This window comes from Passer montanus, unplaced genomic scaffold (assembly GCF_014805655.1).
Source record: "Passer montanus isolate IOZ18808 unplaced genomic scaffold, ASM1480565v1 scaffold26, whole genome shotgun sequence".
Lineage (NCBI taxonomy): Eukaryota > Metazoa > Chordata > Aves > Passeriformes > Passeridae > Passer > Passer montanus.
The window spans coordinates 7,019,471-7,037,622 of NW_024367261.1; the positions used below are offsets into that span (position 1 = coordinate 7,019,471).

At 38.7% G+C, this 18,152-nt stretch overlaps 1 protein-coding gene across 2 annotated transcripts in view; it reads left to right on the forward strand.

Moving 5' to 3' along the window:
* CDKAL1 (CDK5 regulatory subunit associated protein 1 like 1) overlaps positions 1-18,152 on the forward strand; it is a 381,816-nt gene that overhangs the window by 120,754 nt on the left and 242,910 nt on the right. For both annotated transcript variants that reach the window (XM_039712037.1, XM_039712038.1), the window contains exon 7: positions 6,572-6,620. In XM_039712037.1, coding sequence (XP_039567971.1) covers positions 6,572-6,620 — 49 coding nt within the window. The remainder of the gene's footprint in view (positions 1-6,571; positions 6,621-18,152) is intronic.

Consider the following 18,152-nt stretch of genomic DNA (forward strand, 5'->3'; position numbering starts at 1 on the left):
CAAAGCTAAGAGCATATTATTTTCTATGTTTTCAGTTTGTACATTTAAGATTTTCTTCCCATTTTATAAAGAATGTGTGTGAGAGGGTGACTGTATTTAAAGAACAAGACTTGTTATCTTATTATTGCAAAATATTTTTGAAAGGCAGTTTTTGCAGAATTGAGAAATAGAAAATGTTCTGTTGGCAATAGGATATTGATTCTACTTTAAAATTTTAAGCATTAATGGTACAGTTTTGAAAATCTTTCTTTAATACCAGCTTGGTCTTGTCTTCAATTTATCTGAGGGACATAGTTGATTTATTGTTGCTTATATAAATTCTGCTATTTTCTCTCCCCCTGCCTTTTTTTTTTTCCTCTTTTTCAATATTTATTTTAAAGACTGTGTTGTCTGAGAATGTGTTTATTTACCAGCAATTAGAACTCCCTCAGGGTGGTTTTCTAAAGGCAGTGTGTCAGAGGCTCTTCGGCTCCTCTTGTTACGATGGAGGAGGAAGTTGTGTTGTAACCACCAGAGAAATCCTATTAAACCAGAGCTTGTTTTGATCTGCATTTGAAAAATACAGGACTGAACTTCCACTGTTCTTTATTTCTTGCCTGATTTGGGCAGAAGGAAAGGAAGGGCTTCATATCCTTCTTACCATTTGTGATGTTACTGTGCTTCTGTGTTTCTTTAAAATAATTGCCACTTCATAAACAAAATGTGGGTTGAGGCCTTGCCATAGGCTTTGTCTAAGGCAAACCATAATGCCACATGACAAGGGGAAGGAGCTCTTTTGTGGAATGGGAAAATTCTAGGCAGTAATAAACCTGCCAAGGGTGTAAAGTTCCTGAAGCACATAATGATGCATTACAGAGGTTCACAGCCAGTTCCCCTCTGGTGGTTTCCAAAGTTTACTCCTTTGTGTTTGTGGTGTACTCACTTCAAACTCAAGTGCTTATGCAGTGCAAAGGGACATCACTTCTCCTATGTAGTTATCCATCACGTTTCATTTTTAGTTGCTGAGAAGTAGGATGTGTGACTGTGCTGATTCTTTTGAGGGGATCTTAGGGGAAGGAAAAGGAGAGACAAGAGGGAATGAAAGATTTAGCTGACGGGTTATGTTTTGGGGCCCGTGAATGGAGTAGGTAATGGTAGTGATTCCTCACTTCCTCATCTGCATACAAGAACATGCAAAACCCTTGCTCTCAGTGATAGTTGAGCCATTGGAACGGGATATTTTATTTCATTGACATTTTCTGGAGTTTTAAGGTACTTGATCTCCAAATGATGCTATGTGTTGGAACCTCTGGTCAGGTTGCTGGGAGTTTATAGGTCTTAAGAGGCTTCAGAAGGCCCGTGTATCCATACTTAGAAATCATCAAACTTGCTGTGCAGACTGAAAGCATGGGGCCTAATCCACATATGTATTCCATTGAAGGCATACAATAGCTCCACAAGTGAGTGAATCCTGAATGAGAACTCCAATTCTCCTTCCTTCTCTATCTTTCCCAGTGTAACATCTAGCATCAAGGACCTATCACCTCCTGCCCTACATCCATCACCCAAGGGAAGTCTCTCACTCTATTCTTTCATCTGAACAAACCCACACAACTGATCCAGTGTTGCTGCTCTGGAAGGCTGCAACCCCCCTTTGCTGCTGCTCTCTGAGTCAGAAGGAGCAGGTCCCGTGCATGGTAGGGCACTGCAGGCTCTTTGGCCAAGGTGAGCCTGAAGCCACTTCTTCCAGGAGAAATACATAGCCATGAAAAGCCCTCTGCCAAGGCTCCTTGCGTTCTCCTGACCTCCAACTGACCCTTTCCCCTGCCTATTCTACTGTATAAGGCAAGCTTTAAGTAATTTTCTTTTGATATCCAGTTTGAAACTCTGGAATGTGATTAGTGGGAGTGCTGAACACTCCCAGCAGCAGCACATAACAAAAGGAGTGCTGCTATAAAATAGATGGTGCAGCGTAAAAATGCTAAATGCATTACAAAAAGCAAGCACTTTATTTCTCAAGCTGTACATCTGTAATTGGTATACACTTTTAAGTTTAATGTACCTTATTCCTTCATTTGTAAAATGCTCCAGTGAGCGGAGCTTTAGCAGTGCCATTGTGAAAGGAAATCACTGGAACCTTACCAAGTGTCTGTACATCCCTACTGCTTTGGCCTCGTAAATGAGGAAGATACATGGTATGTTATTTCTGTGGTTCAGTTCATAAAAGTTTTGATGATGTTTGCAAAACAGACACAGTGATACTTGCCTACCTTGCAGTGTTTGTAAGGCCAGACTGCATTCAAGATTGGGAACCTGTCTGCTGCCTTTAAAACAGAGCCTTGCATGAATGCAAATATCCAATATGTACTTCATGAAAGCCAAATTTGATGGAATTGTACTCCCTAGGAGTACAATTGATGGAATTATTTGAATTAGCAGAACTTGTTGTAAAGCATGCTGAAAACCTGGGAAGAGGTGGACACTCTTCTTCGGTAACTTATGGCTAAGAATGACTTCATACAAATCTCAGCTGGTCAGCTTTGGCTTTTGAATTCCCATGTTGATATTCAGATAGCACACTTGAACCTGGAAAGTCAGAAGAGAGTGTCAGTTAAGCACCTGCTTTTAAACTGAAAATTGGATGTGCAAATAGAAAATGTTAATTTCTGCAGCAGTTATGTACTATCCTATAAATCAAAGGGTGTAGCAATTAATTTAGATAAGAATTATCCTTCAGCTGTGTCAGTGTTTAGCACTGAAAATCAGTTGTTTATGTGCATCTCTGGTAGTCCCCTTCCCTTTAAAGTTTGTGTAGATTCTCCTCTCAGGATACATTCCTAACCCAGAGTAATGCCCATTACCATGGCCAGTATTGTCAGCAAAGGTTTTAAACACAGATGTTATCCCTCTGAAGCCAGGGTGGCTAGTCACATGCCTTTTGAAGTTATGTATTAAGCCCTAGATTTATCTTGACTAAATGCTGTAATTTGAGACTCTGTTTTGCTCAGCTCTCTTTATGGTCAATGAAGATAATTATCTCTAAAATAATTTAGATTTTTCGAAGACCTGAGGTGCCTTTTGAAGCCATGTATTTCCCTTTTACTGGCTTTAGAGAGGGGATAGGCTGAGTAGTCTTTTAACATCCAGCATTTGGCAGAGATCCCTAAACAAGGTGAGATGAAACTGAGAGCTGGTGAACTGGAGTTTAAATCTTCAGGATTATAAATAGCATGTTCTAATTACCTAAGATAGACTATTTTATCCATGTAGTGACCATTTTGTTTCTTAACTATATCAATGTGAATCAATGTGTAGGGTTTTTTCCAAGATGAGAAAAAAAGATTCTTTTACTTCAAGTAGCTTTGTATAGATATTATGCTCACACCTAGGGTGTTCATATTGGATCCTAGGAAAGATTTCTTTATGTAAAGGGTGGTCATGCATTGGACCAGACTCCTTAGGGAAAGGGTTGAGTCATGATCCCTGGAGGTATTTAAAAGTCATGTAAATGTGGTGCTTAGGGGTATGGTTTAGTGGGGGGCTTGGCAGTGCAGGGTTATTATGGATACAATGATTGCTGAGCTGCACTTATGCCTAGCTCTGATCCCATCAGGAGGAGTCAAAGATTTTTCCTGGCCTTTGTCTCAACTCAGCCTTCATGCTTTGATAAAGCTCTTTATCCTTGCTTTTTCACCAGACAGTTTCCTGCTTTGGCTACTCTTCCATGGGTTCACGAGCCTTGCCTGTGCTCTTGGCCCATATCAATCTCAGCCCAGATTTGTGGTGGTTGAGCGTTTTGTTTTGTTTTGTTTTGTTTTTTCTTTTTGCATAGTTCTACTCAGCTGTCAACTCCGTTCTGTGTGTAGCTCTTGTTCTGTTTGCCTCCTAATGGATTACCATTTGAGGTGGACATTAAGTCTGAAATGTACTTAATTATGCTGAAACCAAGGTCCCACAAGATCTGTGGAACCAATGCTGAGGAATGGTGTCATTTCCTTCATACACCACCAGGATGTCTCTCTGCTTCATGGATTCCTGATGCCTGATGGAGAGCGACATTATTGGAGCTCTGCTCTGTAGGTTTACACGTATCTTTGATACCAGTCCAGAGCAGAATTGTCCATAAGGTTAGTGAGATGTGAGGAAAGGAATCCAGCAGACCTTTATATATTCAAGAAAATTTCATTACTATGACTTTGTCTTTTTTTTTTTCCTTTTTCATTCCCCCCCCCCCCCCCCCTTTTTTTTTTCCAAATAAGAATTTTCTAAGCCTTTCCCTCTTCTCACTTCAGATTCACCTCACATTTTCTAAGATACTTTTGTCTTCATAAAAGCAGACTGGAAGCATTCCACATTTTCTTCTTGAGCACTTGGGGCATTAGCCAAATAATTTCCAATAATTTAAAATGAAAAATATTTAATGTGGGAAATAACATGTAAGGCAGAACAAACATCCATTTCTAGGTGCAGATCTCATTATCTCTCAGACCTATATTTTTAATTACTTATATGAGCCATCTTCTTGACAGACATATTGAGAATAATTTAATTTATCCAATAAAATGAAGATGCAATATAATGGTTGGTGGGTTTTTTCTATCTTTATTCAACAGGGGATTTGGAACAATGCAAAAATTCCTCAGATGAAGGATGCAGAAAGTAATTTGTGGCTCGGGTTATGAACCACCCAGATTTCTCATATTTTAAATGATTAAAATGGTTATGAATGTAAACAGTCTAGTACTGAGACATAGCAATAGTGTTTTAGGTAATATAACATAGACTTTGCTCCCTGTCTGTAGTGTAGTTCTAAATATGTACACTTCTATTTTCAAGAGGAAATTTTCTATTTATTTTTTAAACATTTAGTAGAAAGTACATATGTTAAATATCTTGAGTCATAATTTTAAAAAGTATATCCAAAATGGATATGTGCACAAGTATGTAAATATGCATGTGCTCCATATGACTGTTTATGTGTGCTTTCTTTGTAAGTTGACTGCTAGATATGTTTGTCTGTAATGTGAACGCTTGTGATTCAGAAAATTCTTTAAATATATTTATTTTTCAATAAAATTATTAAAATGCAAATATTAGCAGTACTATAACTTAATTTCTAGAATTCATAACTAATATACTTTATTAAAAAATCTGAAATGGTGGACATCCCTATTTTAACAGTTGGTATTTCGAAAGGTTAATAAAAAAAAGAAAAGAAAAAAAAACTTTTATATGGACTTGATCCAACACCCAGACAAGGAAAGGAACTGACTCCCACTGACATCAGTGGGGAATTTAAAATCAGACTCCAACTGTATAGGTGAGGTTTTTTTTAACTTCTGCTAGACAGATTGGAAAAAATGAATGTGAAGTAGACAAGATTGTGCAGTCTTGTATTTACAGGAAATGACAAACTCAGTGGTTTAGGGCAGAGAGACTTAATGGCTTTGATATGAGGGACCCAAGTTCCAGGCTCCTTGTTGCAGTCCAGGTTCTTCTCTTGAAGCATCTGCAACTTGTGCTTTTCTGCTTGTTTTGGAAACAAACTGGAAAACAAGCTCCAAGGAAAAGACTGCTAAAATCATAGTAAATCTAGTTCATGTAATGTAGAGAAGCAGTGTTTAAAAAGGAATATTGTGGGAAAATTGCAAACAAACTTAAGTGTGACAAGTTGGCTTTCCTGCATTGTATGTAAATATCTATAGTACAGTTACACAGGATAGGTGGTTTGGATGCAAGCTCTGGAAATAACCTCAGCTTCAAGAATTCCTGAGTGTTTAATTTTGCAGTGTTAATGTTGATTCCTTTTAGTTTGTATGCCACAATGTCTACAGTGTGATGGCCATGGACTTTAGTAAATGAAGACTGATATATCTATTAAGAAATAATTGAACTATTTATCTCATTATTGGTGAATTTTGGCATATGTAACACTAAAACATAAATTTGTTGTCTTTATTGCAGACAGTATATAAAGATCATTAAAGATTATTCTGTGTTGTGAAAACCATGAGGGCTTTTCTCTCCATTTCTAAACACAGCCTGCATCAAGTTCAAGAGAATGTTTTGTTTTCTTAAATTTTGCAAGAGTATTTTTAATTTCTTTCTATGTTCCAATGTCTTTCTCCCCCAGTACATCATTAATTTTCTCCCCTATATTCTGCCCTGACAATATCCTCAGCTTTTTGTTGGTTTCTCCACCATCCACTGATTTGCTGTGGAAACTGGGGGGAGGGAGCACTTTAGCTGTTTGAGCCACCCAGGTGCTGAGTGCCTGGTTCACCATTGCCTGTCACAGACCATGAACAGCACTAAAGGCCTGAACTTTTTTCTAGCAATTTGGTGATTTTTGCAAAACTTACATGAGCTTGCCATTTTTGAGGACAAAATTTGGTTTAAATTGGGTGGTGAATTTTAAAGTTACCTTTGGCAGATTGACCAAGATCCACAGAGAATAAAAACTGGCTAAAAACACAGCCCAAAAATTTTTACTCCCCCTTAATCCAGAAGAAGACACTCTTGAAAGACTAGTTAATATGAAAGTATGTCCAATTGTTGACTACTTAGGTATTTACCTTCTGACTTTTTTTAGGTTCAGCAGATAGATCGTGTAGTAGAAGTTGTGGAGGAAACTATTAAAGGTAAGCATCACACTTGAACTATTGCAGCTGGTTGGAAACGTGTAAGCATTAGCAGAAGTGCTGCTGGTATGTTCTTTCTCACCCTAACACTTGCTTTGTGCTCTAGTTGAATGTTTGGGCAGTGCTATACTTTGTCATGTATGCTTTGTATAAGTGATAATTTCAGACATTTTCTGTCAGGAGCTCTGTAGGCTGTTGGTTTTGTAGGTAATGATCAAGAGGAGACATCAAGAAATTGTTTCATCAGTGTGGTTGGTGTGGAGTATTGTATAAATCTCCTGTACTATTTTAGTTGAGTGTTACACTTCTACTTTCTTTTGTTTAGTTCTCTGGTATTTTCTTCTTTTCGATGTTTTGGCTTACCTCCCTGAGCTCTTCTCAGCAGGGCAGATAAATTATCCTCTGGTTTAATGTTCTTTTGTAACTCTCTTCCTTGTTCTCTCTGGCTGTGTTTGTGTGTGTACTCTTAGGACTTTGCAGCAAAGGAGGGAAAAAACCCAGTATTGTTTCTGTAGCCCGACCAGTAAACATTTGCTGTTAAATAAATATGTTTGTCTGGGTCTTTCTGGGTTACCTAAGTTTGTCTCCATTACTTATCAGGCCATAAAAATTACTGTTCCATGAAGCTTTAAATTACAAGTTTTAGTTTAATTGGCTGTACTTTCAATATAAACAAGTGTCTAGTCCACAAGACATTGTCACTAACTTTAATGGTGGAATATGATTTTTTTTTAAACTACAGCCTAAAAGTTTAAAGCAGTGCAAATTTTTAAAAGGAAAAAAAAGCTTTTATTACAGAAGTGTGTAGTGTGGTGTAAGGCTTCTAGAACTTGTGGTTTGAAGGCCTTAAGATTTCATGTTGCTTTAAATGCTTTCAGGAGTACTTTTATGTACTCCCAACCAGTATTTTTTCCAGATTGTCCTTAACTTATGGCATCTATTTTTGGGGGGGTAGAAACTACTTTGCCATACAAAGAAAGAACAAATAAATTCAGTACATATTTTCTATTTAATAAGCCAAACTGTTTTCCCAGAAACATCATGGTGTTCATGACAATATGTTGTAAATGACGATGCTTCATGATTTTTACAACAGTATTTTAGATCCCTATCTGCTTTTTCCCAAATTTTATTAGTTCTTAAGGGAGTAAGATGATAACCTGGGTCAGCATGCCCTCCCTTTACAAAAATGGGGTTGTAATATTAAAACTGCCTCCAGATATTACTGCTTTTTTGATAACATAATTACTCAGGTTGTAATGACTGAATGTTAAGGAGTACAAATAATCTAGTAGCAGGTGTTAAATTAATGATTTTCACTGAATGAATTTTTAGATTGCATTTTAAACACTGATATAATGCTGGAAAATAATGTTCATAGGAATGTTAGTGAACATTTAAACTTTAAAAGTGTGAATTTTTGGAAAGATATTTGTTCCTTTGTAGCTTACTGAAAGTGATTTGAATTAGAAGGAGAAAGTGAGCTGCTGAATTCCATACATAGTGCCAATTCCATAAGGGATTTCCCAAAAGGTAATGGAATGCAGGATTTCTAAAGTTTCATTTGAAAAAAATGAATGAAAACCAGCTCTCTGTTTTGAGAGAGACATTGACATACTGGAGAGAGTTAAACAGAGATGGTTAAGAGACTGAGACTGGATCATTTCTCCTCATAGGAGAGCCTGGGAAGGCTCAGGGAGGGGGAATCACATCAAAGTCTATAAATACCTGAAGAGAGGGTGCAAAGAGAAGTGAGACAGACTTGTCTCTATGGTGCCCACAGACAGGGCCAGAGGCACAAAAAAAGCACAGGAAGTTCCTTCTAAACACCAGGAAACAGATTTTAACTGTGAGCATAACCAAGCACGGGCTCAGGTTACTGGGGGAGGTGGATGGTAGAGACTCCATCCCTGGCTGTATTCGAATATTGTGGACATGGTCGTGGGGAGATGGCTTTCAGTGGCTCTCATTGAGTAAGAGGCTTGGACCAAGTGGTTTCCATAGCTCCTCTCCAACTGTAACCCATCTGTGACATAAAAAATTGCAATTGGAAGGAGAATCATAGATCATAGCATAGGAAAATGGCTTACTTTGGTAACAGCCAGCCATAAAAATGGAGCTTTTACCTATATTGATTTAATTTACTTCAATAAGCTGCATTATTTTATGTATTTTGGAATCATCTACTAATGGAGAAGAATGTGAAGCTCTTTTTCATTGTGTTTTATGAAGATTCTAACTGTGAAATTTCATTATCCAAGTGAAGTAAAATACTGTAGATAACAGGATTGTTGATTAGAATATTCTATTATACAAAATAGATACATGGTAGAAGATTAAATTAATGTTAGATCAAATGAAATGTAAACCTTTGTTTTCATGAGTCTACATTTTTGACAACAGCTTCTGAGGCTGCTAATGCTTTCAGGAGATTGAGGTGGTGTGGCACAGGGGATTGAATATGAATTCTGAATTCAGAGCCCGCTTACACCTGCGCCTTTTAAGTTGCGTGTTTGTCATAGCTGTACAACACAATTTTGTTCACCTTTTTATTTAAAGAAAAGCTAAACATTTGCATGGGTGATATACTCTTGTAGTGTGGTTATACATATATATTGAAAGCTTAAAAATATTATATATTGAATGTTTAAAAAAACTGAGTAAGTGGAACTTCATAGTGTCTATGCTCTGTAGGACAGCTCTGTAGGTTGGTCAGCCTAAGCTGTCTGGATTTTCTGTCCAAATTCCAAGGTGGAAACAGCTTACCCTGATGCTCGTTTTAAGTCTGAAAGTCTAGCTTACCCTGTCTTCTCATTTCTTAAGTGGTACTTTAGTTTCTTCTTGGATGCTTGAATTTTGTAGTACACAGTTTACAAAAAGGGTAAGTTTGTAGAAAAACTTTTTTTCCTTATTTTTTTTCCCTAATAGAAATCTTTTCAGTTTTTCATGAAAATGGCTTCCCTGTTGGATTTGATTGAAATATTGCTGCACTCCCAAAGAAAACTGATTTATTGGAATTATTTAGAACTCTTTGTATGAAATATGAAAGGGTTTCTTCTAGCTTTATTTCTCAGTCTTAAGGGCATTGTCAGGAAGACGTTTTCAGAAGAATTCCATTCTACTGGGTTAAGAGATGGTAGTTTAAGAAATGTATCTTTGTGGTGGTCTTTACCACATATGTGTGAAGACAGTGTAATTGTTAGTTCCCAACTCTTCATTGAGAAAATTCTGATAAATACTTTTTATGTGACTTTATCTTTTTATCCTGTTTCATCAGAAAATGGAAAAGAAGGATGTGCACATTTGTTGTTGCACTGACAGCTAAAAGAGAGAGAGACTTTTAGGAGGCTTAGTGATTTCTCATTTTTATGCCATCCTAACTTTTATCATAAGTGTTGAATTGAATCTTTGAAAGTTCCTAATTAGCAGGTAAATTAGCAGGTAAATTGTCACTTCCAGAAGCGATCTTCAATAGCAGTGCAGTATTTGTATGCAGGTCATGTCTAATTAATATTTATACTGTGTCCCAAGATATATTTTAACTAGAGGCATCTTCACATACTTTTCATATGATATGGTGATTTATAATCTGAAACCTCTATAGTGCCTGTGAGGAACCAGACAAAATAATTCATTGACAGTCTCAGAACTGAGTTTCTCAAAGTGACAGCCACAATTGTGTAGCCAGTGTGTCTCTCCTTCTTCCTGATAAAACAGAATGGTTTAGTCATGCAGGGTTCTGATTTCACAGTTCAGTAAACCTTACTTCATCTCCACGTTCCCCAAATTTTATGTCTGGATTACAGCAATTTTTGCATTAGGGCAAACATATCCACTCATGTGCTTAGTTTCCCAGTAAGGTGTTACGATGACATAGAATGTTATGAAATTATTGCTATGGAGTTGTAGTGTCTGTGAGCTAGGTGAACACGGGCCTATAATTGATGTGTGTTGCATCACTTAGTAAAATTTCTGTACAGCATACAAAAGTTATTTGGGATGACCAGTTCCTATGGTATGCTCTAATAAGCTGAAGATTTGTCTTTGGAACTGCAGAATGTCTTTATGGTGACTGCTCAAGTCAGCTTTTTATGAATCACTCTAAAATCTGTCTTTTAAGAAAGTCTGTGTGTGTATACAAGCTTGGCTATAAGCAGTTTACAGTAGGCAAGAGAATATATTTCTTCTGTATTTTAAAGGAGAAATGTTAACTGCTTAATGGAGAACTTTTTCTTTTCTGGCTTTGAATTTAGGTCTTCAGAGATTTAGGTCTTTTCCCCCTTCCTTTCTAGACATGCTCTCAGATCTCATGTTATTAAGGGTTTGTGGGGGTGGGAGGCGTGGGACCAGAGTATTTGTGTACAGTCTGCTTTTAGCTTAGGCCTTAGGGAGATGAGGGACATAGGTTGAACTGAGTTTAGTCCATATTGTGTCTGTCTAATGCTTTCACAAAACATAGTTTTACAATGGGTCATTAGACCTGATTATAAAAAACAACCAAAGGAAATTACTTCAGGGTTGAGCCCTTTATACTTAACATAACCTTTCTCAGTTTCAGTCACGTTGACCTGTCTGGTGAAGTTGTGCATCCATTCCCAGTTTAAACATTGACCATTATTTGCTCAACTGTTTAATTGTCCTCATGTGATTAGCAGTTATGGATTCATGATAGTTGCAGTGTCTGTCTGTATGAAAAAGAGATTAAGGATATCAATATTATATATAGGCTAAAGTGTAGAATTTATACTGGATTGTCCACCTGAGAGTGAGTATGTGTGTATATATATTTATCTGTACATATATGAATGCCAGAATGTTAAATAGTATTTGTACGTGCTGGTTGATTTCACTATAATCTGCTGGTAACAGTAGATAAAATAGTCTCTTCTCAATTACTGTGACTGTGGGAAGAGTAGCCTTGACTTAAGAAGCTGATGACAGGCCAAATGAAGAATAAAAATTGGAGGAGTCGGGAGTTCCTATTTGAGGAAAAGTATCATTTGGCTCCCAGTCAGGAAAGTGACTGTTTGTGCCAAAATGCAGCTTAAGGAGGGTCAGAGGGAGGGTAGTGGCCTCATCAAGTCTCTGTTTCTGTTTCTATCTCCTTTGAAAGGACATACAAAGGAGGGGTGAGGGGGGCAGTTTTGGCTGGGTTGTTTTATTTATTTCACTGGGTGGTGGGTTGACCTTGTCTGGCTGCCAGACCCCCACCCAGCTGCTTTCTTGTTCCCACTCCTCACGAGGGCAGTGGCGAAAATAAGATGGGATAACTCTTGGGTCATGATAAGGACAGGAAGATCACTTACCAGTTACCATCATGAGGAAAACAGACTCGACTTGGGGAAAATTAATTTAATTTATTGCCAATTAAAAATAGAATAGAGTGGTGAGAAACTATAGCTACCTTCCTCCACCCCTCTTCTTCCCATGCTCAGCTTCAGTCTCTCATCCCAGACCGAGACTCCTCCATCTCCTCCCCCGAGTGGTGCAGGGAGATGGGGAGTGGAGGCTGTGGTCAGCCCAGTACAGCCCCTCTGCGCTGACTCTGCTTCCCCACACTGTCCTGCTCCAGCCTGGGGCATTCCTGTGGGCTCTGGGGATCCAACAACTGCTCCAGCGCGGGTGTTCTGCAGGGGTGCAGTCCTTCAGGAGCAGGCTGCTCCGCTGTGGGTCCCCACAGGCTTCGAGCACTTACTGCCAGGAGCCCTGCCCCTGGCTCCTGCCCCTGGCTCCTGCCCCTGGCTCCTGCCCCTGGCTCCTGCCCCTCGCTCCTGCCCCTGGCTCCTGCCCCTCGCTCCTGCTCCGCGCTCCGCCGCAGGCTGCGGGGGATGATCGGCTTCGCTCTGCTCTTCTCCAGCGGCTGCAGGGGAATCCAGTGGAGCACCCGCAGCACCTCCTCCTTCTTCTTTTTCTCCTCCTCCTCTTCTTGCTGCTCGCAGGGCTTTCCCTCACGCTTCTTTCCTCGCTGCCAGGCAGTGTTTTTCCCTTTCTTGCACCTGTGGCAGCTGTGGAGCTCCACGGTGCCCTGTGGCAGGGCTTTTGGAGCCAGCTGGAGCCGGCTGTGTCTGGCCCTTGGCAGCCCCGGCCTCTCCCCTGCAGCCCCCTCCACACACCCCAGGAGAGTACCATGTCCCTAATGTGATTGCTAGGAGGTACAATTGCCTTTTAAACTGAGATTGTGGAAAAGTAAGGGCACTAACTGGAAAAACTGTGTTTGAGGCAGATTGGATAAGGCCTTGAGCAACCTGATCTAGTGGGAGATGTGCCCATGGCACAGGGCTTGGGACCAGATGGTCTTTAAGGTCCTTTCCAACCCCTTAACTAAGAATTCTATGATTCTGTGAACTCATGCCAGGGACTGTGTTTAAAAGGAAGTTGGATGAAATAATGTTTTCAGTGGGAATACGCAGAGCTACAGTGAGTCAGTAACTTGGGGCCATCACTGTGATTAAAGGATTCGCCCGTCACTCATTTGTATGTATCAATCACTGAGGTTAATGGCATAATGTGGTACATGTCACCTGCCTCTGTTCTGTGTGCCTTGAATTGGAAATTTTGGAGATACTCCTATTTAAACAAAATGACAATTTTTTTGTTGTCATCAAGGCATTATGGGTAGAAAGAGTGTCATTACTCAAACAAGTAGCTTTTCTTCCCTCTTCTGTTATTTAAGAATTACTTTGACAACAAGTATTGGCTTATAAAAGAACTGGCTGGAAGGTGTCCTGCTGTATGGCTTTTAAACGAAGGTTTTTTCATGTGGTCAGATGCTTTAGTGAGAACACCACATTGCATTTTGATTGCCCCTTTCTGACTGCTTACTAAAAGTGTGATGTACTGAAGGGTACTGATGAGTTCCAAATAGTAATACCATGATCTTTCAGAGAGCTCAGCTTTGTAGACTGTAAGTTAAATAAAAATGTAGAGCATGATGAGGAATATACAGTAATTGTGGAGAAACTGTTTCTGCAAAGGCAGATTTTAATTGCTTTTGTAAAACATCAATAATGATGTGGCTCAACATTAAAATCGTCCCTGCTGGGGCAAGAAATTTTTGTTACTATCAACTGGTTTTTGCTCTTACAATAAAGTTTATTGCTGTTTTTGCCATGTCTGTTCAAATGGTTTTGGGCATGCAGGGACTATTAAGTACCTGAGATGATCCAGGACTTTAGATAGGTTTAGTAATTATTTTTCTCAGTGTAGTTATTTCACTGATCTAATTTATAAATCTGATAGGACTGACTATCTTTATTATGACTGTCACTGTTATGACTTTATTTTGTAAGTAGCTCACAGAAACTGAATGGGAGATAAATAGTGCCACAGAAGAAGAAAACAAGCATTTGGGGGAAACAGACTGAAAATCTCAGTAGCACAACTGTGATTGCTCATTGTTAAATGAGCCTGTGATGTGCACGGAAAAGATACCTTTTCTTCCAAACCCTTATGTGCTCTTTTCCACACTTTGAATCTTACATCATCCCTATTTTTCTGTCCTATTCACTTTGGTTAGACTCATGGATTAGATCTATTAAAGAATGTTCATGGCTGGTAAATGTAAAGAGTACCTCCTGATTTTGGATACAGTGAGAAGTTCAGCTCAGCATTTCACTCTTAAGGCTGAATTTGTTCTGTTCATCCTGCACACCCCAAAACATTAGGCAAGTTACTTGTGCTGCTGCAGCTGGCTCTGACAATCCTGCTTTCAGCAGCACTTCCCTTCCTCATAATGCAGCCTGTTTTATCTGATTTAAAATGTCTTTCCCTTGGAAGTTTCTCTCCAGGATCTCCTGAGGTTTTGAGCAGAATCTTTGATCCTAATCAAATGCATTTCTTCACAGAGAGGTGAGGACAGAGGGTCAGAGGAGCTCTTCCTGTAGTCGATTCTTAGTATTGTCCTTCTGAGCTGTGGAATTGTGCTGGCATTTTGAGCTCGCGGGAGATTTAAGGTTCAGGCACTTTTTCAGAAAGACAATAACATTGCATGATCTCAGAATAAGTAGTGAAGCTAGTGAATCCTGAAAAAAAAGCAGTAGTGCCTTAATAGGGCATTTCAAGTGCTTTTGCTGTGATAGAGGAAAATACTGTGAATGTGCCAAAAAATGTTCCTGAATACTTATATTCTTAAGTTAACTTAGTGAAATTTTTACATGGACAGTAATTACTTGTTAATAGTTATCTCTTTTTCTGTATGACTTCTTGTAAGGTATAGTTTTAGTGCTTACAGATATTGTTATGATTGAGTCATACACTGGAGACATGCCAAGAATAAAGAGGTATTGCATGTTTAATGGAGAGAAAGTAGTGTGTTAATTTTAGCAATATGGGACATCTGTGGACCTTTTTCTACTAAATATCTTGTTTTTGAAATTACATTAAGTGAATTTTTAAAAGCTCCTGTCTTCACTGGTGTGACACTCACATTCCAGTCTTCCAAAACAGTGTTATTGTTGGATGCTAATTCCAAGTGAAACACTCAGTAGTTGTCTGTATGTGCTGTATGCATGGTAATTCCTGCACATTTCTGTGAAGCTTTTTGATTTGGTATAGGGTGGAAAGCAATCTTTTTATGAAAGAGTTTTGAATGCAGAAACTGGATCAAACATAATATTGGCTATCAGCGTCCTCATGGGACTGAATACCTGACCCAAGGCATGCTGCAGTGAAGCACAAGGAAAGATCCGTAACTCTGACACCATTAGCCTGAGTTAATCCTTGTTCCTGCCTACACCAGATGAAGGAGTTTGACTGTTACAGAACATTCCCATCTTCAGTGATCTAGAATAGGAATAATTTTTATTAGTTGCTTGGTCAGGAGCAGGGCATATACCTTTCAGTTAGGTTTGGCTTTTCTTTGCTCCCTGAATTTACTTGAGACAGGAAATGCCACTGACGACATTCAGGGATGCCAGTGTGCTGCTGGCCGGCTGGGGTTGGTTTGGATGGGAGCATCCACACAGCAGAGTCCTAAACCAATTAGTGTCCTTGTTTTTGCACTTGTGTGTGTCTGACAGCATGTGATTGCTCTAGGGAGCTTGGGAATTCCTTTGAAATCAGTCATGTCTGCTGTGGGACAGCATGTTTGTGCTGCAGGGCAGGGAGAAAAGATGGGAGAGGAGCTTATGGTCTGCTCTTGCTTGATGCTTCTTTCAGTCTTTATTACTGCTTTTGGTTCTTCTTTACACTTCTTCCTTTAATTTTTCTTTGAAGAAATGTGTTACTTTGTTTTCCCTTCATATGCTTTTACCTTCATTTCCTTAGCTACACTGCTCCTATGTGCTATTTTTTCCAGTGCTAACCTTGAGGAAAGGAAGCTCTCTATTCATTAAGAGCCGAACAGTGGTGGAAGGAAACATGTGCAAGAGTACACAAAATAGTGCTAAGTCCTGTTCCTTAAAGATGCTGAAGAAAATCAGGTTGGTGAGAGACATCTAAGAAGTGCAGAACAGTGTGTTGGCAGCCGTGCTCTGAGGAAAAAAGTGTCTTTCAGGAAATGGTGAATAACCTCTAAGCATAGTGATGTAACTGGGAAAAGGAAAGAGTGTGTAACAGAACAAGCAGAAAACAATAGAAATTGTTGCTGCCAAGGCTGGGGTTTCCTGCATCTTTGAGGATTTTCTGTAAAATCGTGGTTTTGAGCTGCTTGAGATATCTACACTGAACTTGGAAGCTAATAGCTAAGAAATCTGTGTCTGGCTGGGAGTTGTGTTTCAGAGTCACACTGTATAGCTTCAGTGGGGTGTGCAGGGGTGGGGAGGGACGCTCAGTGGGTGCCCTCTTCCATCTTTCAAGCAGATATAATTTCCCAGCAATTCTTGAGGAGTGCCAGCCTATGGACAGAGTGAAGCTGACAATTTTTTAAAACATAATATAGATCTACTAGTATCTGATATGGTGCTGATAGCCAGGTAAAGTTTACTAAAATTTACTAAGCCAGGCTACTCTTCCCCCTGTCTTATACTTGTAATAAACTAGGAAGGTACCAGTCCCATTTGAATCTGTTTGCTCTAATATCATTAGCATGCTTCTGTGGTTCTAGGTTGCAGGGACATGATGGTGAACCTGAGGTTCACAGGACTTTTAATGCTATGATCTTATGACAAACAAATTCCATTACCCGTTCATATATTTGTATTTCAGGATTGGGCCTTCTCCATCAAGCCTGAAGCACATACATTTATGATTAGAGGTATATGTACATGCCATTAAAACGGTGCTACTCCTTTGTGTCCTTTTTAACAAGTGAAAATAAATACTTTGAAAATATTTTCACTTTGCATACTGAATAATCAAACTAGACGCATTTAAATGCCTTCTTTTAGACTAACAATAAGATTTAATATCCTGATTAGTTAGTTCCAACTTCATCCTTCTTGCAGATAGTGCCAAGCAATGTGAACCTACTGACTTCTATGTAAAAATGATTTTAATATTAAACAGATCTGGAAACTAGAGAGCTCTGATTAATTTTAAATTGTTCCTAGCTTGATTCTATTTACATTTGCTCTGAATGATTCTTCTCTGAAAGTGTCCTTGCTGGACTTGGTTAGTACTTCTGTTATGTTACAATCTGTATTAATTATCTTCTAATTAGTGAAAAGCTTCTCTGATACATGACCTAAACCACTAATTAATTTTTTCAGGTTTTGTTTTGTTTTTTATTAATGGAATTTTATCTGCTGCTAGACTGTGTGGAAAAAGAAAAGTTATTTTTATAGCAGAAGCAGTTAATAGGCATAGATAGTCTAGGCTTTCCTATCCAACCTGACTAGATCTGTTTGTCTTTAAGCTGTATTTCAAAGCTTGCATTGTAGAGTGAGCCCTCAAAAAAGGAGTGGTGTTTGTTTGATATCTGAGATGGAGCACTCATCATTATGGTAATAGACTTGTGATTAACTCAGTTTTCAAAAATGTTGTACAAAACTTTAAAAAAAAGAGGAAAGAAAACAAACATGAAAAGAAAGACTCCTTTTAAGTTTGGGACACCTGCTTTGCTTAGGTAAGTTGTGCAACCTGTAAAGTCAGAGAGAAGGTAACTTAATCAGATAAAATGCTTTAGAAGTAAAGCTTAATTGCTGTGTTTTGTCCTATTCGAAGCTTTGAAAGGAGGTCATGAATGGGATTTAAAATTACTACTTTTTCTGTTAAACCTGGTGTTGGTCTGGACTTAATAGTGCTGGTTAGACAATCTAAAAAAAAAAAAAAAGGTTATTTAGCCTTTTCCTAGTTGAAGATGGCAAAATACTTATTTTTAAGTTTTCTTGAAATAAGTCTGAGGAAACAAAGATTTACAGCATGTGAAAAAGTATGATTCAGTGTTTATCAAGTTATGTTTTATTAATAGTAACAATTCTGTAAACAGATGTTTTAGTGCTTACTTAAAATGAAACAAAATTGTCCTTGTATGGAGTAGGGGCAAAAGGATTTAAGGTCACAAATAATGTAATTGAGGGGGTTTTCTTCTTAGGAAAAAAAATTATGTGTGCCTGCCACACAAGTCACAGTAGTTGGATGTGCACGTGCTGCTTG